Below are 27,938 nucleotides of genomic sequence, written 5' to 3' on the forward strand. Positions count from 1 at the left end.
ACTTTCAGCACTCATAACTGTTTCTTGCAGTTATTTTATTAGAAAATATAAATGCTACAATTTTTATTTTTTAATTAACTACACACCACTGTATGTTGAGGGCAATTGGGGCACATTTATAAAATTAACCAGAGATTTGATTTCTGGCTAATTTTATGAGTGCTAATTGATAACGCAAGCTCGCAGTAGCAATAACCCGACACTTGTAATGGCTGGTTATTTATTGCGCCCCCGCTGCCGGGCGAATTTGCCTGTTTGCGGGCGTGCAATAAATTAGCGCTCCATTTTTAATCTAGCCATTATGTGAATGTGTGTGAATGTCAAGGTGGACATATATAAATAAATGGTGGACATATATAAATAACACTACAAAATATAATATTCATTAGACACCAGTCAGAAATAAAATTAATACATATTTTAATTATCATTATAGCATTAACACAGCTAGCATCTTACAGGTACGAAACAGTTATAAACATATAGCCATAACTAATGTGCTGTCAATAGAAACCAGAGTAAGACTTGTGGTCTCGACAACAGTAGCAGATCAACAAAAACACTGTCCCATCAAGTTATTTCTGAAAATATATACTCTCACTAATATATACATTTATTCATAAAATAAATAATCATAAAAAAATCATTGAACGTAAGAAATACAAAAAAAAAGGTGACATCCTACTTTATACATAGCTTTGGAATTTAATATTATACATTACGTGCATTTTGTACGAGGGACGACAGGGAAAGTTAGGTTACAAGAATTGGTCTTGAGAGATAATTGAAAGTAGAAATAAACAGCAATGAGAACTATAATAGGATTTGTTGACAGGTTTCCATATACAAACCTATGTGAAGGTCTCCAGTGGTCACATAGTCCATGGCATACTCATCTCAATAAGGGTCCAATGATCTAAAGCTCTCCACTGTGGCGAGATCGTCTAAGTAATCTCGTCATTAAAGGGACACTGAACCCAAATTTTTTCTTTTGTGATTCAGATAGAGCTTGCAATTCTAAGCAACTTTCTAATTTACTCCTATTATTAAATTGTATTCATTCTCTTGGTATCTTTATTTGAAAAGCAGAAATTTAAGTTTAGAAGCCGGCCCATTTTTGGTGAACAACCAGGGTTGTTCTTGCTGATTGGTGGATAAATTCAGCTTAGATGCCTTCTTTTTCAAATAAAGATAGCAAGAGAATGAAGAAAAATTGATAATAGGAGTAAATTAGAAAGTTGCTTAAAATTGCATGCTCTATCTGAATCATGAAAGAAACAATTTGAGAAGGTCCCTCAAATAATTTTTGAAATGTAAATTTTAGCTTGAGAACTATTTATCTCACTATAAATGGTTCTTGAAGTAAATTAGAGACCCCTACATTATAATAAAAGGTCTAAAAATGTTTCATGTGATTTCTCTTCTTGCCGGTGAGTTTTTGATCATCAGTCCATTATTTATTTTATTTATTTATTAGTTGCAATGGGTGAATGTCTATGTTTTTATATTTGAATAATAGAATGAATGTTCCCTTTTGAATGTTTCGTTAGTACAATATTTATTATTCGAACATTCATGTGACAACCGAATAATAGAATAATACATTTGAACATTATATTTGAATAATGATTCCCATAGCTTTACTTTGAATTGTATGAGAATGAAAGTTTCAAATTAAACATTTTTTTGGCAAAATCAGCAAACAGTCATCATTAATTTAGTACAAACAAAAACTGCCAACATTAGTGCCAAAACATTTGCCCGTTTCTAATTGACTGTTTTGCTTACTCAGCTGATACTAGAGCACCAACTGCTAGAAAGTTTAAAGGGACAGTCTACACCTTGGTCATCTTAACGTCTTTATTTAGATTAAGCTGCAAATATTCTCCTGCACCCTTTCTATATCATGCAGCAGTAACAGTAAAAAAATTATTTTAAAATGACTATTGTTTCTGGCTACTTTGAAATGGCTGCCAAACTCCGCCCACTGATGACATCACAATCTTGGCTGCATCTATGCCCTCTGCTGAATAGCATTGACAGTCTGTTGAATCCAATTAGTGAGTCTTTTTTAACTAGTGAGCCTTTAATGCAGCCCAGATTGTGATATCATCAGTGGGTGGAGCTTGGCAGCCATTTCATAGAGACAAAAAAAATATTCATTTTAAAATGACTTTTTTACTTGTACTGCTGCATGATATAGAAAGGCTGCCGGAGGCTATTTGCAGTGTAATCTAAGGTAAAACATTAGGATGACTAAAGTGTACACTCTCCCTTTAATAATCGACTTTCTGTTAAAAAGTATAATAAACTGTTTGAATCACATTGGTTGAAAAAGTCTCTGCAGCTTGTGAATTTAGTTCTTGGCACAAGATTTTTTTATGCCAATTATAATTTTCCCTGTTGTTTTCAAATTGACAGTAATAATTAAACAGTGCTGGTGATGACATGGTCTTGGGAATGAAGACCTATAATTGTGTGGATTATGACCAATGGACCACGTTTACTGTTTGTATTTCAATAAATTTTACTTTATTCATCTTGCGTTCCAAAGAGTTTTGTTTCTGTAGAGCTTTTTATTGCTTATTTTAAAACCAATACACTCCCTGTTTACCAATATATTTTAAGACCTGCATATGGACTGTAAGTAAATATCAGAAGATGAATTAGTATAAAACTTCACATCATATTTTTCTTAAAAATCTAGCATCTAAACAATTTCTTTCATAGAAAGAAAACAATTATATTTGTAGAGTTAAAAGTTGGATAGCAGCATATAAAAAGTATGTAGAATCCATTTTGAGTAGTGCTTTCTGCATTCAGATCCAGTGTAACCTCCATATAATTTAAGCATGTGTCACAATGTTAAAGGGACTGTCAAGTCAAAATTAAATTTTCATGATTCAGATTTGATAATAGAAATGAATGTGTTGTTTAAAATGACATGTTCTATCTGAATTATGAAAGTTTAATATTTACTTTACTGTCTCTTTAAGCATATGATATACCAAGGAATTTGGGGATAATATGCAGATTGCCAATGTTGAGTGATGATACAAAAAAAGTCTCACAGAGCCTTGTCCTACATGAAATAACACAACATGTAGTTATGGTTGATGCTCTCAAAATAGATTCTATTGAGAATAGCCAAACATAAGTATAAAACACACATGAAAATTCATATTGGCTGCAAAATTTTGTAACACAACCTCCAGTGTACTAATATGCATTACGTTTTATTTTATGGTCTGTCCCATCACAAATGTCTTTCTTATTTAACAAGGAGTGGGTGATTAAGTGCAGATTCCAACTTAAATCCTTTCAAACACTATATGACTTGTGCCTATCCAAGCTATTGGATTTTACTATGGTTGTTGACAATCATTCTTTTTTTTATATCCTGGGGATTAGCAGGAGTCTTCAATGCAGATGATGGGCATTTGCGGGCGATTTTCCTTGTTTTTAATGAAATTTGTCATTTATAGAAAATGCCAATACTGGTCCATGAATCAGTCGTCTAGTCATTTTTACTATCGGTTTTCATTGACTGGAACATATTATTAAAAGTCCTACTGTTTTATGAAATCTGACAATGAATACCAAAATGGCAGTTTTTTTGGAAGAGTTTGAGCTTTTTTATTCTGTCTTCTGACTGCTGGGATTAATTTCCAGGAATACACAAAGATCATACATTTTTTTGTTGTTGTTTTGCTGCACAGCTCAGTTATATTTGAATGTACCAGCCGTGATTTTGGAAGCTCTATAAATTGTTCAGTTATGTCATGCTTTCCTTTATATTTGGAATGTAACCAAGATGTGTATGTTATTCTTTAAATATTTTTCCGCCACTTATTGGTATTACGTAATGCGGTAGTGATTGCTGAACTTTGGGATTCCTGTATTCCCTTTACACCGTCACACACTTATAACTATTGCAAGAAAAATTATTCTAATGTGTAGATCAGGGTGCAATCTTTTTACATTTTTATTCCAATTAAGTAGTGATACTTTCCTTGGACATCTTGCTGTTTCCAAGAAGCTATTAGATCTATGCTATTGAATGAGTCACAGTCTTGTTATGTCAAAGACTTTTTGAGCCTGGGCCACCAAACATAAATCTGTGGCTTGGATAAGAGTCTGGCATAGAAATAGATAGTTATTTGCATGTATGTACATCATATACCCTTATGCATTCCTGACAGCTGACATAACAACACCAGTGGAAAATGCAGTGACATTTTTCTTTTCTTTTTTCAGTCCTTGTATTATGTCCTCTTCCACAGCATAAAAGATCACACCCATCTATTCCGTGAGATGTTACATTGCATATCCTATCACGGGTTCCAAACGATCCTGTTTCAGGATTTGGCTCACAAAAGTTGGGTGAACTATCATAATAAACCAGATCTCTTTCAGTAGGCGGCTTAAAGAATGTGTATTTGGGTCTCAGGGTTTCAACCCACCCACGAGATTCTTTGTGCTTCTCTACGACCATCTCAGAAGCACTATCATATTTATCCTTGAGGTAATCACCGATCACCCTGAAGTCTGGTTGTGACCACCAGCATGTTTTGACTTCACAGCTACCAGACAGTCCATGACATTTGCACTTCAGATGTAAGTGATCGAGGACAGACTAAAGGAAAAAAAAAACAGAAAAAAAAAGATCAAGGTCAAATTCATTATACCTAATCCCTCAAAACAAAAACAATTAGCACAAAATAGAGTGTACAGATACTTGCACATATGATTCTTGTGAACTATCTGCTAGTGGCAAAAACATTTTTTGGGGGTTTTGATATTTGTTATTAATCTAGAGTGTTAATGAGTATACATAGATTTTGGAGAAAGCAAATAACCTAGGATTGGTTAAGGCCGCAATGATGTAAGAGTCGGAAAATATTGAAATCTTTAACACCCAGAATAGTTATGCATGTTATGATTCTAATGACCAGAAGTAGATTTTTAACCAGACTCCATAGAAAAACACACCAAAATATCAAGTCAAAATTGAATTTGAAAGAGATATGGAAGTCAACATTTAGTTCTCAATATTCTGAGTATGCAGTGTTTGCAACATAGTTTGTAACAGTGTTATACATTGTTGCAAACACCACTGCCATATCCAGCTCAGTAAATAACACATTTACCACTATTTGTTATTTCCAAGTTTGCAAACTCCCCCTGGAGACTTCAATCTTTTCATGATTTAGACTTTTCAAATTCAAGACTTGGCTTTTCTGAAACCTATTTTGGCCTCTTTATTCAATGTATATCTTGGGTTTTAATAAGGCTTTTTTAATTTTTAAGTTGACATTCTCATATAGCACAAATTAGACAGATTCATTCTGCAATTAATTTTTTTGTGATAGAGCAACACACAAAGATCTGTGCAAATCACAAAAAGAAATCCGGCTCCAAAAAAAGACGAATACTGATACCAGCTGCCATATTGTCGAATGCACATGCCTAGCGCATAACTTGTCAATCGATGAACATAACTTAAATACCAAAATAAGAATATTGATTTATGATTGCAGTATAGTGAAAGTTAAAAAAAATACACAAAATTATATGATATTGATGTCATGAATCGATATTATAGTGAAAAAACAAACTTCAAACACGTTAAGCAGCTGACATCAATTAGTCCATTTTAATCAATTATTACATGTAGGTGTGAATAAACCTTCATGAAAACCCAACTGAAAAGCCTGAGAAAGGCTGTTTCTTTTAGTTGTACATTATCCAAAATGGATGTTTTCTGAAGACCAGATTTTTCTGTTTAATTGTATACCAAAATTCAAGTGGCTTAACTAATTAAAGTACCATGCTTTTAATGGATTACAAAATAAAATAGGAAACCATAAAACTTCTGAGTTTAATAAAAAAATAAAACTTTTAATTCTCCCTTGCATATAAATGTAGAATATGTTTTTAAACTACAAATAAAGTTGCATTGTTTTGTATAAACAACAGCTACAGGGCCAAAGGCTTAAATACAATTCAAAACTTCTTCCATAATTTCTGCTTTTCAATGAACAGCCTTTATAAAGTGTCCAGAATTAGTTTGGAAAAAAAATCTCCCAAAAAGTATGGGGGAAAAGTTATTGGGTATTTTGGTTTTGCTAATGAAGGATCTGCTTGCAGATCTGTTGGGTAATTTGCCATTTGTCTTTATTTTATGCAAAGGATGAGAATCAGCAGCCTTTCTGACTATTATATGTCTACTAAAATAAGTAGTGAAATAATCTTACTGTTCTCCCGGCCTCATTGTTGTGCCTGTTCATCGCTGATCGAGCATCTGGTCTGTTCTCCCGGGCGTCTGCAAATTCTCGAGATACCATACTACCAAACTCTACATCTTCACTGCAGCCTCCCCATTTCCAGCCTTCTCCTGGGGGTCCTTTGTGACGATTGTCACAGCCGCAGATGGTGGCAGATCCCTCAGCACATGCTCTGGTCACGGCAAATGCTACTCCAGCTGAGGCTACAGCGTGGACAAAGGCTGACTCTCTTGTAGCTGTGAATGAAGAAATTAAATTAATTATCTGGTGTAAAAAAATTACATTTTCAACATTCACCACAAATCCTCTGTAAAAAGAAAAATGTTTTATTGAATAATCTAAATAATTCACTGATTAAACCCTTTGCTGTCAGAGAGCACCTGGTAGCCCCATTTGGCAGAAGGGGTTAAAACTACAAACATATTACATATGTTATATAACATTTGTATTATAATAGTATGTTGTTGAGGCAGTGTAATTATAACTTTTGTCCAAAGTTATAAAAAATCCATAATGCATGACTGCTTCTGAAACTTATTTGCCTGCCAGTTACCCTACAATGTGCATTCTTCATAAAGTATGCTCAACCAACAAAAGCTTATAAAAAGATAAATATATATATATATATCATAGCAGTCCATAAATATCAAATTATTCTGTTTGCCTTTTCTGCTTCTCTGCTTCTCTCACTTGTTGTCAGAAGACCAATAATAAAGCAGAGTACAATAACTTGATATATATATATATATATAACATGATATAATTTGAATTTGATATTTTTTTATACATATGCTCATCATATCAAAGACATTATTTATATATGTTAATACAAGTTACAAACTCAACTCTGTGAAGCAGTATTCAATTGTTTTAAATTTGACAAAGAATATATTTAATGTAACATTCTATTAGCCGTTTATGACATACCACCCACACTAGGTATACAAGCAGTTTGAATGAATGTGCCCAATGCGTGTGCATGGTCTCAGTGCATAGATATCAATAATGTTGTAGCATACCTAATGTGCTATTTCCCGTGCCCAATTAGTTTCACCATGGGACATAGAAAATGCTGTGAGCTTATGAGTAAAGGGGAAGCCATACCTAAATTTCGGAAATATAACTCCTTTAGAATAAAATATATTTTAAATTTGAAATAATACTCTAGAAGTTGATGAATTCAGTTCCCTCTGACAATCATAATTCAGCTTCTTGTGATGAATTAATTAATTAGCCTGTTAAACTTTTTCTCCAAATTTTACACTCTTGTTAGACTTGTTTATCTTGGGTTTTTGTTATTTTGCTAATCTCTTTCACCTCTCTTTGAAGCTCATACCAGGGATGGTTGCAAAAAGTTGACCCTAAAACTATCAAGTGCAGGGGGGTACATGTTGGGTGGGGAGCTTGTTTTCTCCCTCCAATTTCATTTTTTTTAAATCCTCCTTCCCCAGGGGCAGTTATACAGAGGTGCAAAACCACTCTAATCTTTCAACCTGCCCCATATCTTTCAGCCTAGCCATACCCCTAATCACCTAGCTACACCCATAACCCTTAGTAACGTCAAAAGCCTCACCTGCAACTCCATTCAAATTCCAAGATTGCCTGCTCTTAATTGGCAGCTAAAACAACCAATGCCCTTCTTACTTTCCTTGCTCTGTGCTCTCTGGACAAATAAGAATATAACTACCTTGGATACTCAGGGCGGTTGTGGCCCTGAGGTTTGGGGGTGCAAAGAACCCCCTTGTACCCTTGTGGAACCAACATTTCTGCAAACCCTTTCTTGCAGACACATGATTAAACTATATTTTCTAGTATCTACTCTAATATGAAAAAATCAAATTACAAAAATCTTTACCTTCATGGATAATAAATTCAGTTTTAAGAAGGAGCAATAATTAGACATTAAACTCATATGCTCTTGAATGAAAATGTTAATACATTTATAAAATGTATTTATGCTTATAAAAAACAAATTGTGATACACTTTTATCTACTTGTTTTATTTTACCTGATTTTAAAATTTTAATTGAAATATTATATTTTTTCCACTGCCCAAGAAAGGCTGGAGTGTATATAGCAGGATTCTGAACTCAGAAACCTGCACAGTGATTGTTTATTGGGTCCAAGAGCTCATTCATATATGTTTATATTTTGCTGCAGAAAAGAAGATAAGATAAACCTATCTAAGAGACTTGTCAGGGCATTTGTACTGGAATGCATAAAAAAATGCAAAAATTATATCTTCTATGCTTTTAATGCATATTTTTTTATGCAGACAATTTGTAATACGTGCACATATAATATACTTTAAGATCTCTAGTATAAAGTTATTTAAATTGACATTGACACTAAAAGGAAGTGTGGGTTTGTGCACAATTCATCACAACAAATCAATTACTTACAGGCAATTAGAGACAGCTTCCACAGATGTGTTGATGAACAAAGAAAATATTCTTTAACCACAGAAGTATTTTTTAAAAATACATTTTAAAATCTCTTTTTTTTCCCTTCAGATGTAACCAAGAATAAAAAAAAACTTTAATGTCCTTTTAATGGAACATAAAAGCGTAAACACATCACATCAGCTCCAGACGGGCAACACATTACTGAAACAAAACTGCTGCGTGTTTGTGTAGCCAGCAACCCAAAACAGTGCATTTGTGCTGAGGAGATGACTTTATAAGGGTTAAACACAGAATTATGTAATAATTCAGATAGGGCATGCAATTTTAAACAACTTTCCAATTTACTTTTATCATCAAATGTTCTTTGTTCTCTTTTTATTCTTTGTTGAAAGCTAATCCTAGGTAGACTCATATGCTAAATTCTAAGACCTTGAATGCCGCCTCTTTTCTCAGGGCATTTTGGCAGTTTTTAACAGCTAGAGGGTGTTAGTTCATGTGTGCCATATAGATAACATTGTGCTCACGCACATGGAGTTACCTAGGAGTCAGCACTGATTGGCTAAAATGCAAGTCTGTCAACAGAACTAAAATAAGGGGGCAGTCTTAGATACAAGGTAATTACAGAGGTAAAAAGAGTATTAATATAACCGTGTTGGTTATGCAAAACTAGAGAATGGGTAATAAAGGGCTTATCTATCCTTTTAAACAATAAAAATCCTGGAGTAGACTTTCCCTTTAAAGCACATTATTATTCATTCTTTACTTCCCTTTAACTGCTTATGACATGCCACCCACACTAGGTATAAACCAGTTTAATAAATGAATTCTAATTCTAATAATTACTGATTGCGTCACAATCATACCATTTATCTATTGCTTAGAGTATTACTAGCCTGAAATGAACCTAAAATGTTTCCGGCTCATCAGTATCACCGACAAATCTGAAGTCTTTAACAAAGTTATCAAGCTGATGCCAGAGAATTCATGCACTCGGAAAAGCAAATACAATTATGACAGCAAATATCTTTAAATGAAATGAGAGCGTTAGCTAGAACAAATTACAACATGCTCTCAAGAGAGAGGTTATCAGATCTCTACTTGTGTGTTGGTTGGGTGAATCACAGCTACTCTTAAAAAATAAAAAAAAATAAAAAAAAATATTCAACAGACGTGAGCACCAGCAGCACTGAAAGAGTGAACAGAGATCTGAATTGAAGCCAAATAGCTAATCTCTGTAATGCACTTAAATTTCTGGGCATATCTCCATCGATGACAAGTGTTGGAAAAAAACTCTCACTAAAGAACATCCTTCTTGAGTGTGGTGATGGATTATTCTACTGAAAATTAGTGAAGGCTAACTGTATAACATGAATCTCTAGATTCTAAAATTGTAGACATGACAGGGAATCATCTAAAAATAAACTGGAAAAAAATACATAAGTTTCAAAATTTCCAACAAATATTTCTGAATAGAAGCGTTTGTTATTGTAGGTCTGTATTTCCTCATAATATATCAATAGATTTGCATATCAATAATATATCATAATATATCAACAGATTTGCATATCAATAATATATCATAATATATCAACAGATTTGCATATCAATCCAGAAGGGTTTTATACATATAACATTTAGAAAATAAAATTCTCAAAATGCAGGTGGTTTTGGTATAGATTATAGTTTAGTGCAATCATTCTAGGGCTCTAGGTTTTACTTTGTAATTATAAACCTCATAGCATTGCAAAATAGAATATGCAGTCTATCAGTCTCGATGTCTTTGTAGCTAGTATATCTACCCAATATCAATATAATATACATAAATCTTTTTATCTATATGTTTATTTTCTGTCTGTCTCTCTGTATATCTAATTAGAACTCCCCTTCTGTTATCTGCCTTGGGAATCACAGTATATAATACAATATGGCTTTTACTAGCACTGAATAGTGTGTGATGTAGCAATATTTTTTACTGAACACTAATTTTCATACGTTCTTAGAAAACAGACTTTTAAATAATAAATTATCTTATGAACTCTGATATCTGGATGTTATTAAACATTAGAGTCATTTAGTGGCTGTCCTGGGATGCATGTGAGTCACCAGTAGATATTTTGGGCCCTCCTAGCTCACAAAGATCTATCTATTATCTATCTATCTGTCTGTCCTTCTATCAATCCACCCATCCATCATCTATCCCTCTGTCTGTTTATCTGTCTGTCTTTCCTTATATCCATTCATGATCTATGTTTCTATCTATCTATCTATCTATCTATATATCTATCTATCTATCTGCCTGTCTGTATATTTTGGATAGAATATATAAATTTAAATTAATATAGTAACAGATCTCATCTCCTGAAAGTTAAGTACTAGGTACATTAGAAGGGTTTGCCTGTTACCATGATTCAGGGACTATAAAATGCTTTAATGAGAATGGTTTAAGATGCAATTTAGTTGTAAAATAAAATATATAATTAAATTATGAATGTATAATTATGATTTATGTTAATGGAAAACTGGAAGTGAAATCTAAAATAAAAAAAAGAATATTCTAGCTACCTAGTGTTAATTAGAATGCAAAAACTAAACAAAACATTATGGATTGCAACAGTCTGAACGAGAGAGGTTATGGAGCTAAATCACAGAAGATCGAGTGTGTAAGCATTGGGAAGGAAAGGATGGATTTTGAGCCTGGGTTCTGTAGGAACTGTAAATGTAGCCAAAAAACTATCAGGAACTTGGCATGGATTGAAAGTGTGGATAAATACATCATCATATCACACATATCACAATCATTTTGTGTAATAATTCTACTTTAGCCAATTATTGGAAGCACCACATTAAAGGGATAGTCAACTCAATTTATTTTTTATTTTGTTTTAAAAGATAGATAATCCCTTTATTACTCATTCCAACAGTTTTGCACAGAAAACATGATTATATTAATACACTTTTTACCTCTGTGATTACCTTGTTTCTAAGCATCTTCTGACGGCCCCCTGATCACATGACTTTATCTATTGACTTGCATTTAAGTCAATTAGTGCTGTGTTGTTAGAATCCACGGGCGTCAGCACAATGTTATCTATATGGCTACCATGAACTAGCTTCCCCTGATGTGAAAAGCAAATACAAAAAGCATGTGATCATGGGGCTGTCCTCTTTAGGGACTTAGAAACAGGCAGAAATTTAGAGGTTAAATGTTTAAGTATATTACTATAACCATGCTGGTTGTGCAAAGCTGAGGAATGGGTAGTAAAGGCGTTATCTATCTTTTTAAACAATAACATTTTTTTTGTTGACTGTCCCTTTAATTGTATCAGCCTTGTTTTGCTTCACACTAGAATAATGTGCTTGTGTTGACACAATACACAAATATGTGGCCAATATAACCATTAAAATGCAAAACCCTAATTAACAGCCATATTGGTACAAAAAAAGAACTAAAAACAAAGTCGGCTCACAATAAATGCATCATGCAGAATATTTGGAAATGTTGCATTTAAAATTGACTTTTTTGAAAGATGGATAATACAGGGACAGTAAACACATTGAGATTTCAATATATAATACTTTATTATACAAAGCAAAACAACTTTGCATTATACTTTCATTATTTATTTTGTCCCCTTTGGCAGTAATTTAAGTCTCTAAATTGTGGATTTTTTCCAGTCCTGACAACTGAAAGAGCACCTATATGTCCTGAATTTGCAGTTCGTTATCTTAACATTTCAGCTAAAGCCATAAAATGGAGATTTTGTTAACATAATGAAAATGGTGAGCTCTATCTTCTCTTGACACAAGTCCACATTGGCTTTTCCAAATAAGCATAGTGGTAGGTGCAGTTTGAACACTGAAAAACTATTGCAGCAAACAAGTTGTTAATCTGTTCTAACATAGCTAAGATTCTGCCAATAAATTAATCTACTGGAAGATTGCAGAAAAAAAAATGTAATTACAATTTGTTCACTGTCCCTTTAAGCACAGAATTTCAAAGGGTTTGCAAACAAAATAAGTTTTAAAAGTATTTAAAAAACTGGCTAGCTGGCTTCTTGTGCTGTGATCTGTGTCAATATAGGTACCTATGAACAATTTTGTAGCATTATCCTAAATTCAGTTATGCTTTTTCACTGCCCTTTAAGGGGCATTTTACTAAAAAAAATTATTTTATACACGTGATACAGCAGCAGCAGCAGCAGCATTTAAACAAGTAAAAAATAATTTTACTTTGCCTGAAAATATATAAAAGCAAACAATGTTTAAAGGGCTAGTAAACCTAGGAAATAATGTTATATAATTCTGCACATAGTGCAGAATTATATAACATTAGTTTAGCTCCAGATTTCTAAAGTGAATAGTTAAATAGATATCACGCAAAGAAAACAGAACGCCGCTCCTGGCTCTACTGAGCGGGTCTGTTTTCTTCTGCTAAGCGCATCACGGGCACGCTGTCTATTCACAGCGCGCCCGATCGTGCTATTGAAATCAATGCTCTGGTCTGGTAGCAGGAGCGAGCTACATTGATGTTAATAGCGCGATTGGGCCGGCTGTGATTAGACAGCATGCCCAGATGCGCTTAGCAGAAGAAAACAGACCCGCTCAGTAGAGCCAGGAGCAGTGTTCTGTTTTCTTTGCGTGATATCTTTTTAACTATTCACTTTTTGAATTCTGGAGCTAATAACATTATTTCCTAGGTTTACTGGCCCTTTAAATTGGCATAATACAGTAGAATAAGTTGTGTTGGTAAGGACATATCTCACAGCATTGTTTGTGGAGAGATGCAGCACATCAGCAAGCTCCAGCTGCCCACCACAAAAATACTAGATGACCTGTAGGTGACTGTGCGCTAGTAGTAGGTGGGGTCAGACAATGACCCCTCCCCAAAGCACTACCTTAGGTGCCACCCTTGACCACGACACACATATATTTTTACAATGGAGAATTGATTTTAACCCCCTGGCTGCCAGGAATACACAAAGAGCATTGGTTTGACTGTTAGCAGCAGAACACTAAGAAGGGTTTTTACACCCCCGAGGTTCCCACTTCAGTAAAAACACAGAACATAATTTTACCCCAGTAGCCACACATAACACAAACAGAGCAGTGTTTTTATACCTTAGACATTCCCACTTCAGTAGAACATTATTTTACCCCACACATAACACAAACAGAGCAGTGTTTTTATACCTTAGACATTCCCACTTCAGTAGAACATTATTTTACCCCACACATAACACAAACAGAGCAGTGTTTTTATACCTTAGACGTTCCCACTTCAGTAGAACATTATTTTACCCCACACATAACACAAACAGAGCAGTGTTTTTATACCTTAGACGTTCCCACTTCAGTAGAACATTATTTTACCCCACACATAACACAAACAGAGCAGTGTTTTTATACCTTAGACGTTCCCACTTCAGTAGAACATTATTTTACCCCACACATAACACAAACAGAGCAGTGTTTTTATACCTTAGACGTTCCCACTTCAGTAGAACATTATTTTACCCCACACATAACACAAACAGAGCAGTGTTTTTATACCTTAGACATTCCCACTTCAGTAGAACATTATTTTACCCCACACATAACACAAACAGAGCCGTGTTTTTATACCTTAGACGTTCCCACTTCAGTAGAACATTATTTTACCCCACACATAACACAAACAGAGCAGTGTTTTTATACCTTAGACATTCCCACTTCAGTAGAACATTATTTTACCCCACACATAACACAAACAGAGCCGTGTTTTTATACCTTAGACGTTCCCACTTCAGTAGAACATTATTTTACCCCACACATAACACAAACAGAGCCGTGTTTTTATACCTTAGACGTTCCCACTTCAGTAGAACATTATTTTACCCCACACATAACACAAACAGAGCCGTGTTTTTATACCTTAGACGTTCCCACTTCAGTAGAACATTATTTTACCCCACACATAACACAAACAGAGCCGTGTTTTTATACCTTAGACGTTCCCACTTCAGTAGAACATTATTTTACCCCACACATAACACAAACAGAGCAGTGTTTTAACACCCCCCGAGTCTGCAACTAACACATAAGACAGAGATTATTTTTTATAATCCTTGGCTTCTAGTAACATGTGTAGTGCTGCTACTTACAAGGCCATATTTATAGTGCATAGAGACATGTGAGACATTACAATTTTAGCTGACACTCAGGGGACTTTGAGGTCCAGTATTTTTTTTCGATAGAATTTACTGGACAGCCCGCTAAAATACTGCACTTTCTGGTTGAAAACAGGACACATATCAACTCTATCTGCAAGCGAGACAAAAAAACAAAAAAAAAACAAAAGAACGGGTTTATATGTGGAAAAAAAACAAATGATGAAAAGATGAAACAATGTCCCTTTAATTAAAGGTTTTATAGGGGATTAAAAGGGATATGAAACCCAAATTTTTTCTTTCATGATTCAGCTAGAGCATGCGATTTTAAACAAATTTCGAATTTTCTTCTATTATCACTTGTTCTTTGTACTATTGGGGGCATATTTATGTAAGTGCGAGCGGCCATGATACGATGTAGCGTATCATGTCCAATGCACATCGATAAATGCAGACAGCATACGCTGTCGGCATTTATTATTGCACCAGCAGTTCACCAGAACTGCTTGTGCAATACCGCCCCCTGCAGATTTGTGGCCAATCGGCAGCTAGCAGGGGGTGTCAATCAAACTGATCTTATTCATAACTTCTGTTTCCGGCGAGCCTAGAGGCTCGCCGGAAACATGGGGCATCAAGCTCCATTCGGCCCCTTGATATCTCTTGTTGAAAAGCAAGGCTGTATACTTAGGAGCCAGTCTATTTCGGGAGCACTATATGGCAGCAGTTTTGCAAGAACATTTTCCAATTGCAAGAGCACTAGATCATATTAATATTTCCTGCTATGTAGTGCTCTAGATGTCTACCTAGGTATCTCTTCAACACAGAATATGTTGGGAAAGAAGCAAATTTGAAAATAGAAGTAAATTTTAAACTTTCTATAAAATGGTTTGTTCTGACTAAATCATATCCCTTTAAATTGGTGTTTAATAGGGATGGGCGAATGTTTCTAAATATTCGAAATTTAAAACTAATTTTGATACATTTGTTTGTTAGAATCGAATTTCGAATGTTTATATAACATTCTAACATTCTATTTTCGAATTTTCGTTTTCTCATTTTTCAATAAAATTCGAAAATTCAATTTCGAAATGTAATATTCAAATTCGAAATAGTATTTCTAGTCTACAACTGTTTTTAATAAATGTAATATTCGAATTTGAATGCTACATTTGAATGTCACATTCGAATTTGAAATAGTATTTCTAGTCTAATACTGTGTTTTTTTAATGTAATATTCGAATTCGAATGTGATATTCAATTCGAATGTGACATTCAAATTCGAAATAGTGTTTCTAGTCTAAAATTGTGTTTTATAAATATAATATTCAAATTCAAATGTGACATTTGAAAACTGTAAATAACATTTGAAAATCGAATTTTTAAGAATATTCGTTCTTTTCAACATTCTATTATGTAAATCGAATTTCTACAATAACATTCGCTCTAACATTCGAATTTGAATATAAACACATTCGCCCATCCCTAGTGTTTAATGTCTCTTAACTAGAATAAAAGTTTGAAACTGCACTGTTTGAAACTTTGGTTAAATCTCATGCTTATCATTAATCCCCAAGACTTTTTTTAATTGAAGATGTTTTATTTTCACTGTGTCTTCTATTATTTATTCTAAAATCTTAGCTTTTGGATGCAAAACTAATTGCTGACAGAAACTTTCAGCAAAGTAATGTCACTTCCCCTTTATGTGAACTGCTATGTTAAGTCTTGGTGCCTAAATATATTTAGTCTTTTAAGCCAACATTTATCTACCTGACTAGTGCATAAGAAATCTACACCAGAGTTTTAATTCTCACCCATAAAAGTATTGTTTTAAGAAGCTGAAATATTTTTCTTTTTCTTTCTTGCAGGTACACAAAGGAAATGAGATTTAGGATTATTGTGCTGTCCTTGTAGGCTCTAGTTAGACTCTGGGTTTTATCTGAATGAAACTTGGATTGACAGTTTTTTTTTACTAGAGGAAAAAAAATCCCTTTTTTATATATGTACATTTTGAACCAGAATAATTTGAGATATTACTAGTTAAATTTTCAATGTAAAAGTGCAAATATATCTATATTGTCTTAAAAGGATAGAAAGGTCAAAAATGAAATGTACATTGGCGCATTTCAATTTTAAATCAGGGGTCAAGAAATCTGTTTAAAATTTAGAACCCAGTAGGAAAATTTAGGAGCCAGACACACATTTAGGAGGCAGACAGTGGCATTTGTATATAGATATATGGAGAATAACCCAAAATGTTAGGAGCCAGTGGGTAAATTCCAGGGGCCAGTGGCTCCCAGGTCTCCAGGGTATGTAAAGCTTTTTTTTTGCAATAAACTTCCATTAGCAAAATGACTTCTAGTACAAGTTATTACTATTTTTCAGAGGCATACACACATATGCTGTGAGAGCACTATTATTGCATTATTGTTTGCCCATACCTATGTGTGTAGTCCTCCCCACAGGTTAAACATATTCCTCTTCTCCTGTAACAATCTGAGTATATCAGCACTAAGGAAATTAAAAATTGTATCAAACTCCAATAAAAGAGGCTTAACTGTGAAAAACTCTGATATTTAGGTTAGGATCAATAGGATATTTGTTACTGAGTATTTTGTGATTGGGTGAAAACTTCCTGGACAATAGGATTGCCCTGAGCCCACCTGAGAATGGAATGTGAGCCAGCATCTAAGTGGGCTGGTCACGTGACAGGACCCTTCACCCTGCCTGGTTGGTATGGCAAATCGTCCTTATTACCTGCTGGGTGAATGAATCTCCCTTTGTGCTAGCACTGTCACGCTGCATTAAACCCACAATAGCCCAAGATATTTTATATGAAATTCACCCTCACCAGTGATTAGCAAGAACAAACTAAGTCATAGCAACCCAGAACTATGCAATGGAAGGGCCCTGTTGTCGGCCAAAAGGGAAATCCCTATTCAAATGGTTTAATAAAACAATCTAAAGGGCGTGTGAATCGTGAAAAGCATTTTCACTTCTCTCTTTAGCTTAATCTTATGGTCTCTGAGATATTGTGTTCTGAGAAGACCTCAGTGGGGTGCGGGCTAGGGTCTCCCGTCAAGTCCTTTTACAGCCCCTTTTTCTGTGAGTTAATGATATACTGGTGTGATTGCCTCCCGCAGCAAAGAGAAACACGTATTTTATCAAAAGGATGGACCTCCTAACACATCCTAAATGGTAACTATTTCTCATTCATAGGTCACAGGTCGTAACCTAGTTTCTTGGACACCACCCAGGCTATTCAACGGCCGAGCCAAATATGAGCAGTGCTGGACTTTAAAGCATGTACCTTCAGGGAATTTTCTACGTACATTGTCATTATATCTCTCTGGTTGACTGGTTAAATAATGACTTTGCTACTTTAGTTGCAGTAAGCAGATGCTACAAATGAAGAGACCACCATTGTTTTATGAGCAGGGGTGTTCCTAGGTATTGAGAAATGAAGAATATCTGGTGTCTCATATGCGTTAAGGTGGAATGATTTTCTTCAGGGGGAATAATAAAATATGGGTACTAGAAAACAATGCATACAGGCAACTGGCCAAAACCTATTAAGCTAAATAAACAAGATTTTTTAGACAATATTTCTAAATTTTAATGGACTCAATGAAGATTTTTTTTATTTTAATTTATTTAAACCATTTTACAATTGCATGACTTTTGTGAGATTCTTTCTCTTATATTCTTCAGCATGCAGAGAAATATGTTGCCCATCGCATTGAGTGGCCCTCAAAACTAAGAATAAAGTTTGAACCTGAAAGTCCAAGCGAGTTGTGAGCTACCTCTCATAGAAAGTAATGACGCTTTGTAACGGAGAATAATGCAGTGCCAGGGAGCAAATACAAATCAATCAAAATACAGTCATTTCAGCATATTTTAACCTGTATTCATGTCTTGTTTTGCATACATATATTTTTATCACTGCAATAAGTGCAATAACGTGAATACTATGAGACCTGTGACAAAACCTCACACATTCCCAGGAACACCCAGGTTTAGCCCACTTGCCAAGGCTGCAACAATGATTTTACTATAGAAAAATAAAGTATGTTTTGAATTCTGTATGTTTTAGAAAGATATTGGTTTACAAGAACATCCCCCACTGCTCTACAGGGACACATCTCTGCAATCCTAATGAGAAAATATTAGTGTATTCAAGATGAAAACAAACAATGAAACAAACAGATAAATACATTTTAGAATTTCTTGTGTGAACCAAATAAAAATGGCTAAAAGGTCCCTTTAAGAATTCTATTATAGGTCAGTATACACAGAATGGTATATATTTTAGTTACATTATGGTTCTAGAAGCTGTTTGGTTTCTGTGACTCTAATGAAGAACAAGTTGAAACATCTGACACTCATTAAATGATAGGAAATGAATTCACACTAATACCATAACTACCTTTCCAGCAACAGCATGGCACAATCTAAAATATGTATCTAATGTTATGACTTGCAGTACTTATATGAGCAGCCTTGTGTTATTAAGCATTGGCACAAATGTCTAAACAGAGCAGATGCATGGGTAATCCAGTCTGCTCCATATTTTATTATTTTCTTTCTTGCGTTAAACACTTCTTGCTTTTGTGTAAACATTGTGCTTTTCTCACTCTCCCTAGAGACAATAAGCAAAATCAGTAACCTTCCAATGCTTTAAATCACATTATTGTTTTAGGCAATTTGCAGCATTCTGAAAACCTAGATTACAGAATTTGCTTTTTGGCCTATCTAGGGAGTGTGGCACAAAGCACAACTTTAAAAAAAAAAAAAAAAAAAAAAAAAAAAACAGTAAAAGGTGTATAATGTTGCTTTAAGGGACATAAATAGTGAGCAACTGGTGGTCTAGTGTTGTGTGGTCCCTATTGGCTACTGGTGTGGTCCCTATACTTTCCACTGGAGGACCTTTCCATTATGTTATTACACGTAACACGCAAACTAACTTTATATCAATCTCTTCTATATTCAATTACAGCTAGAGTTACCAGCTGTCCTCCATAAAAATACTGGTAACCCGTTGGTGACTGGGAATGATAGTAAGTGTGGTCATAAAATGCCCCTTTGGCTGTCAGTAACATACAGATAAATCATTTTATCTCTTTGGCTGCCAACAGCACATATAAACATAAGTGAACTGACCCCTTTGATTGCCCCTTACTCCTTTCTACTCCATATTTGTAATGTTTTTAAGCATAGAAGTCCTTTTGCTTTTAGCAAACACTTAGGGACTTAAATAAAACTTTCACAATTCAGATAGAGCACACAACAGCAAACATTTTTCCAATCACTTAGGCCATGTTTCCATTGAGGTGGTAAAGTTTGGAAACTAATGCTAGAAACATTTATCTCTATTAAAGTTTATGAAGATTTTTTATGTTACTATCAGTTTCAAAACTTTACCACCTCAATGGAAACTAGGCCATAATTATATGTAGATGACACAATAACTTTCACATGTATATAATTGTTTAAACTTCTTTATTATGGCCATGACAAAGCAGTTTCCCTGTATCTGATATGCAACTAACTTTATTTATACTGAACAAAAGTTGATGCAGTCCTGTACAAGTTTACAAATCATAAAAAAGATGTTGCTTGTGTTTCTGCATAGACGTTTTGCCTTAGATATTTTAGATGAGCACAGTAGCTCATAAGCTAATAATAAAAATGTGAACAAAACATTATTAATTGATCTCTTATATAAAAGAATATGGTAAGCATTCCTGAATATATATTTTTTTTGTTAAAATGGGTACAGTCACTAATATGTAAATTATTTTATGTAACTGTTTAATGCCTCTCTCTGGACAGCAATCCTTAACTATCCATCCTTTGGACTATCTTGTCAGACACCCTTGAGGGTACTGTACATACATGTTAGCTAACAATATACTGCTGTGGCGTTCATATTTCAAAAGGAACCAGCTATACGCAGAAGCCCTTCCTCCTAAAAAAGAGCATCCTAGCATGTAGGTTTGTCTAAGTGCAAAGATCTCTCCAATTTCCTATGTTACTACAATTCATTTTAAGTGCTGACTTTGATATTTATTAAGCCGACCAAATCAAGAATATAACAGGAAAATCTAGTTTTTGTATGTCTACATTAGTTAAATATGCCAGAGAATATAAGAAACAGGTTTACATTTTCATAATTATATCATAAATAAAGTCCAAAAATGTAATTAAGATCATTAATAAACATTCAGGTGAAAATATTTTGTTATATACGAGTTTCATAGTTTAAAAAAGTGTAATTTGAGCTTAATTTTATACAATTGTATTTATTATCTGAATCAAGAATAAGCAATAACATTTAGATTGGGGGGGGGGGGGGGAATCTGGTAAACCACTAAAATATGTTGTGGAAAAGAGGACAAATTTTAGTTTTCAAGATGCCAAGCCTGATATAGGAAAGACTAAAACTTGTGAATGATGTTTTCAAAAGCACTGGAATATTGCTGTCAAATTTTCTCAGTGCATTCTACCTAAAAATACATAATAATCAGGTTTCCTAATATATGGGTTGACCACGATAATTTAGAAACATTTATCTAATGATTTATCTGCAAAACTCCTCATAGACTTTACTGGTGGTTTTCTGTTCAAATGAAAACCATTTCATATGTTTTTCTAAAGAATCGTGACAGCCCTTATTCAAAATAAATTGTAAAATTCTCAAATCTGACACAACGATCAGATTCTATTGGATTTGAACATTCTCAAATTGGAAAACCCACACAAATTGATTTACTAATTTTCTCTAATTGACTGAAATAGACCTCAAAAGTTTGGATTTTCTGTATAAGTTCTAAACATATTAATTTATGTTCTAGTTTAATAATGTTTTAAATTTTCTTGTTAATAATAAAAATCAGACACACAAATTCTATATAACTTCTGGGGTACTAAATGACTATAATGAGAAAATCATAGTGGAAGCACCAATTGTAATTATCTAAATCTTTACTTTTTCTGTATTATAGAGGTTCAGCTTAACTTGAATTAAAGCTTGGAAGATCAGAAAACAATAAGATCTCTATGTATTTTATTTTTTTTATTAAACATATAGGAACATTTTAACCCAATATGTGAATGTGCCTTCTCGTGTGACAAAAGTATTTTATAGGGATAACTCAATGGTTTAAAAAAAGAAAATTGTAAGTACATTGTCTACTCCTCATCTCTTTTTCACTTTATGTGGGTGGGTGTATGTGTGTGTGGGTGTCTTTTTTGTTGTCGTATCCTGAGAGATCATTGGAGATAATGAATCCAACTGAACAATGAGATGCTAATTAGCTCCCCCTACTGTTAGCTTTTGTTTGGAGAATAGCTCCCACGGTAGGGTTTGGCATCACTCCTTACTTGTTTTAGGAATAAGAGATAAACACAGACTAACCACACAATTCGTCACTCATTACATTTGTTATAGGTCGTCTGCATTGTGTTACCGTGTGTCACATAGAGAACATTTAACACCAGGACAGTTTGGAGCATCATTTTTTAATTAACTGCGGTTAATGAAACTGAAGACAATACGCAGAAACAAAATGTCATTGATTTGACACTCTGTCCTAATTAAGTGTCACTAATTTTTTTTTACATAAAATGACGGAATTGTAATGTTATATAATAGTTTAAGGAAATTGTGTAATTAATGTTTTGTTTGTCATTTTAATTTTATAAAAAAGTATAGTGATTTGGTACATAGGTAAAATGTGTCCTGCTGATATGTATTGCTATACTTTTCATTGTGCTGTTTGTCTTTTTGTAAGTTGTATGGTACATATATATCTATCTATCATCTATCAATCTATCTATATATCTTTCTATCTATCATATATCTATCTATCTACCTATCCGTCTGTCTTTCTATCTATCATCTACAATGGAATGTGAAATATTCATATTTTCATGTCGGGTTAGCGCACTTGAGAATATGCGATTGGGTTAGCGCGAGAGTGAGGTGTTAGGTGTTTTTTCCCCCTCTTTTTTCTCCATTGACTTCTTTGGGGAAATAGGTTATTGCATGCGTGAAATTCTATACGGCTTTTTGCATGCATCGGGTTACTTTCAACTTGTTATACGGGGTCTACCCGATTTACGCAAAAAGATTACTTCTAGTGCAGTTATCACGTGAGCGAAAGCGCTAAATAGCGCACCACTCGTAATCTGGCCCTTTTTATTTACAATCTCATATTGTTTAATATCCATTTAACCAACCAGGAAAAGCAATCAAATACTAATAATACTGACACCGTTTACTCCAAGTTTTTCCAGGGCTCACAAAAGTGACAAATTTCAAAGAAATTTGAATTGCCAACCAAACTTGCAAGACTCTGAATAAATATGATTTAATATTTTAATATATCTATAAAAACATGAACTAATATATACTGAGAACACAAAGCATAAAGCAGATTATTATTATTATTATTTTATGTATAGATTCTCTATCATCTATCTATCTATCTATCTATCTATCTATCTATCTATCTATCTATCTATCATCATCATCTATATATCTATAATCTATCTATTTATCTATCATCTATTTATCTATGCTTGAATCCTCTCTGATAAAGAGAATTAATCCTGAAATATTATAGTTATGAAGATCTGATTTTGAGATATGTAAATGCAGGCAGACACAACTAGACACAATACAGTCCCTATAGCTTTCTTTATATACAGAGCATTACAGTTGCTTGAAATTCTGAAGAATTGTCCACCTTCTCTACCATATAATTCCAAAAAACAGCTGATCATTTGACTTAACAGCAATGTTCATTACTCTGCAAACCTAAATATTTAGTAAGGTCTGTGCTGAAAATATACTTTGCATTTTTCAGCATATTGTGTATGAAACTATAATAATCTTATACAAAAAGTTATCACAGGGTGAGTAATGAAGACTATACATGCCAATGACATACCACATCAATGAGAAAGTCTATGTGCAAATAATTAGGGTGACATACAAAGACAATTGTAATAGAATTGAGGGTTCTTGTTGAAAATTACTCCCTTTTTAATAAAGTAGATAAAATGCTATACATTCATTTATTAATAAAAGGGCTATTGTAAATTTTGAGTTGGTGTTGAGAATATGACGATTCTCTCGAAGAGGTTTAGGCAATTTATGGTCTGGATTCCCAATGTCCAATTTGACCCTCTGATTGATTTGTTGAGATCAGCAGAGGAGGTAAATAATGAGAGATATGGAGTGTGGATTTTCTTGTTGAGAAGTTCTTGAAAATGACAGCCCCTTGGCACAGGAAATTTTGTCAAGCTCAAAATGTGACAAAAGCATTGCTTCATGTGCCATATCAGCTATTCAGTTGTTTATCCATAAACCCAGCCAGGCCCTAACACCAAAAGTAACCCTAACATCAACAGTAATCTTATCCATAATCCCTGTTACAGGAGTCCCAACTCTAAAAGTAATACTAAATCAAACCATATCTGTAATCCCTAACCCTAAGAGTAACCCTAACTCCAATTTTAACTCCAATTACTAAATCTAACAGTAACACCAACAGTTACCCTAATCTCAAATCTAACCCAATCACTAACAACAACTCTAATACTAACAAATGTAATGCTGAGATCAAGATATTACAACATATTTTGCATCATGGCCTTAAAATTGTAATCATGTCTCAGAACAGTGATAGAGAAATGTGGACAAGTGAAAACATGGAAGGGAAAATAATGGTAAAGAGAGTTAGAAAACAAAGAACTACAAAACAAATTGTAGCAATTTGTAAAAATCAAAGATACAATTTACAAACATATAATTTGACAGCAGATAAGAATCAGAAGGTCCATCAAGTCTGCCCACGTTTTCTTCTGAAGTGTAAGCTTTAGCATGTCTGAGCCATTCTTGAATTCACTAAGTATTTGTACTCACTACTTCTGATGGAGGACAATCCATGACTCGTCCATTCTTTCTATAAATAAATGCTTAAAGGACCAGTAAATAGAGTAGATTTGCATAATCGACACATATATGATAAAAAGATAATGAGATAGCACTTAAGTCTGAAGTTCAAATGAGTAGAAGATTTTGTTCTGACAAATGTCAAAGTTACGTCTATTTTTACTCTCCCTGTATCATGTAACAGCCATCAGCCAATCACAAATGCATATACGTATATTCTGTGAATTCTTGTACATTCTCAGTAGGAGCAGGTGACACAAAAAGTGTAAATATAAAAAGATTGTGCACATTTTGTTAAAGGAAGTAAATTGGAAAGTTGTTTAAAATTGCATGCTCTATCTGAATCATGAAAGTCTAATTTTGACTGGAGTGTCCCTTTAAATAATAAGCTACTACTCTCCATCTTTTTTTTCTGCTATTGCTATCGTTCTGCAAAATATTTTCATTCTCAGCTTTTTTAAGTTTCCTAATATTAAGAAGAAGCAAGAATAAAGGGGCCAATAGAGGAATATAATTTGGGAGAGGATGAGAAATAGACAACTATTATTCAATACACCAAGGAAAAATAATTTTAACCATCCATCTCAAAATTTAGCAAGCTGACATTTATATTATGTGTTTAATTTTTTTTCGGCTGCTTTTTCTCTGGCACCATTACTTTTTTTCTGAGAGTCATTGCTCCAAAGTGTTAGAATATATGATTTTTATTTTCCAGTTTGCTCTTTTTCTCTTTATATATTACATTCTAAGACATGTACAAAACAAACAAAATGTTTATTTAAAACTATACAAGCACAGAAAAGGGAAATTAATGAATGTATCTGCAAGGGGCTGACTCCTTTTCAAAATGTATCATTAACAAAATAATATGGAATCAGCTTATCTTTAAAAACCTTAGCCCTTGATAAAGAAAGCAAATCCTATATTGTGTGCTAGGGATGATGGTATTGCTCAAGATATATCCTATTGCTTTAGACACTTGATAATCCTCAAAAATAAAAGACACTATTCCACTCCAAGTTTTCATGAATGCTAAATGCTAATAAACAAGATCACTTCTTCAGAGCTTTTAACAAAGCAGTTAATCCAGTTAGCTTGACCTTTGACATTATTAGGGTTGCAGTGACCCTAATCCAATCAAATTGATTAACTAAAGTTGAGCATCCATAAGACAGTCCTATACCCCCCTTCTACTCCTATTTAGGGCTACCAGATCAGTGGGGAAGACCTGTTGTATTAACAGCACAATGAAAGGGCATTGAGAACCTGATTCATTCAACAGAGACCTTAACTTCATCAAATGTATTATTCTTCAATAGTTCATTAAAAGCTACTCCCTCACAATAAGCACTGGTCATTTCTCAGTCCAGCTGTCAGGGTGAGGGCTTGTTCCAGTCCCAAGAGAAAAGAATGGGGGTTGAGAATGAGTAAACTCTAACAATACTTTATTTTTACTAAACAAGTGTTTACAGGTCCCTGATAACTGGCAACAAAGCTTTTTTTTTTTAACCGAAAGGTCACACAATACAACTATGTCTCAGCCGTTAAACACTAATAAGTGTAGGTTAACAACCCAAGAGGCGAACAAGAACATATATGTATTTACATTTTTTTTTATAAGTATTACTGAAAATCAAGGGGAAAATCGCTAGACATTTAATCCATGTATTCAGTAAATTAACTTTTGTTACACACATATATAAATATATACTGTATATATAATAGTATGTGCTTGGGATGTAGGACTAGGAAGATTATGTGGATATATGGGGAAAGTATATCCCCTGAGAAATATACAACATTTTGGGCCTCTGGGTTAAAGACAAAAGGTTTTGACCAAACCCAGATTTAAATCTCTGAGGTCCCTAAAAAAAGATAAATGTTGCCTTGAGTCAGTCATTACAGTTCATTTCACCTGTGGCTATATCACAGCACCCTGCCTACCCACAAGTGGGTAATAGGACACTGCATTTGTATAAGACAGAATGTAAGATATGTTACTACTGATAACTGTATTTGTTAATAACGACCCATCATAATACTGTTTTCTATACAAATCATTAGCATTCTTTTTGGAAGTCTGTTGTGTTTCATGTTTTTTTTTATATTCTACGTAATCACAAATCAGATAAAATACGAATGATAAATCCTTCATCTTACCCTTTTCAAACCAGTTTGTGCCATACAAATGCCCCTTATACCTTGTATAGGACATCATGATACAGCTATTTGAATTTTCTTAAAAATTCTACACATTGGATCTGTTGAAAATCCATTGTTGCCTATGTTGAATGTGCACAGTTTCTTTCACTGTTTAAGTTCTTGTGCTTGTTTAGTGCAAATGTTAAAGAGACACAAGAAAATGCCAAAAGAAAGTACTGCAATGTGTTAGAGCATTTTATTGTTGAGCTATTGATTGCATAGAATTATGTGTTTAATCCTTGCAAGGGGATTAAACACCTACTTAAAGCCATCTCCAGAACAGCAATTCATTACTGAGAGTTAGCTGGTGATTGTTAATAACACACATATGCCTTTTGTCATTGGCTCACCAAATATATTTAGCTAACTTCTAGAAGTGTATTACTGTTCTGGAGCTAATTTTAACTATTTGTTTAATCCCTTTGCAATGGTTAAACACATAATTATATATAATTACAGTATTTTATTTTTGCAATTTTATGTCCTGCTAATACCCAACACTTTTTTTTTTTTAAAAGTGAAAAATATAGCTCAAAATCACTTTTAACCCCTTAACGACCACAATGAACAATGTTTGTTAAGTTTTTGTGTGTGGTTATAATAAAGCAGGTCCCGCCGCCAGCGGCAGGTCCCGCCGCCAGCGGCAGGTCCGTGCTATTATACACTTCCTCCCTCCTGCTGGCCTCTGGAAATTGTGCAGCCTTGTGGCTTAAGGCAAGACTGCGCTATTAAAAATGCAAGCCCCACACAGGGTACATCGCTGGTCATCAAGGGGTTAAACTGTGCAACTTGTACTCAAATTAAATATGATTGTCTGTTTGGAGATTTAAATATGTTAATAATAAATTATTCAAAATACTGTACAATAATTATTTGCACACAGATCATGAAATTATATTAATGATTAAGTGAAATTAAATACTTAAAAACACTTAATACG

At 33.9% G+C, this 27,938-nt stretch overlaps 1 protein-coding gene across 2 annotated transcripts in view; it reads right to left on the reverse strand.

Annotated features, from left to right (window-relative positions):
* Nucleotides 1-403: 403 nt before the first annotated feature.
* Nucleotides 404-27,938, reverse strand: part of LOC128644189 (protein Wnt-3a) — a 130,650-nt gene continuing 103,115 nt past the window's right edge. For both annotated transcript variants that reach the window (XM_053696892.1, XM_053696891.1), the window contains 2 exons: nucleotides 6,258-6,523; nucleotides 404-4,636 (listed from right to left, as the gene is read on the reverse strand). In XM_053696892.1, coding sequence (XP_053552867.1) covers nucleotides 4,157-4,636; nucleotides 6,258-6,523 — 746 coding nt within the window. In that variant the 3' untranslated portion in view covers nucleotides 404-4,156. The remainder of the gene's footprint in view (nucleotides 4,637-6,257; nucleotides 6,524-27,938) is intronic.

Source organism: Bombina bombina, unplaced genomic scaffold (genome assembly GCF_027579735.1).
Source record: "Bombina bombina isolate aBomBom1 unplaced genomic scaffold, aBomBom1.pri scaffold_592, whole genome shotgun sequence".
Lineage (NCBI taxonomy): Eukaryota > Metazoa > Chordata > Amphibia > Anura > Bombinatoridae > Bombina > Bombina bombina.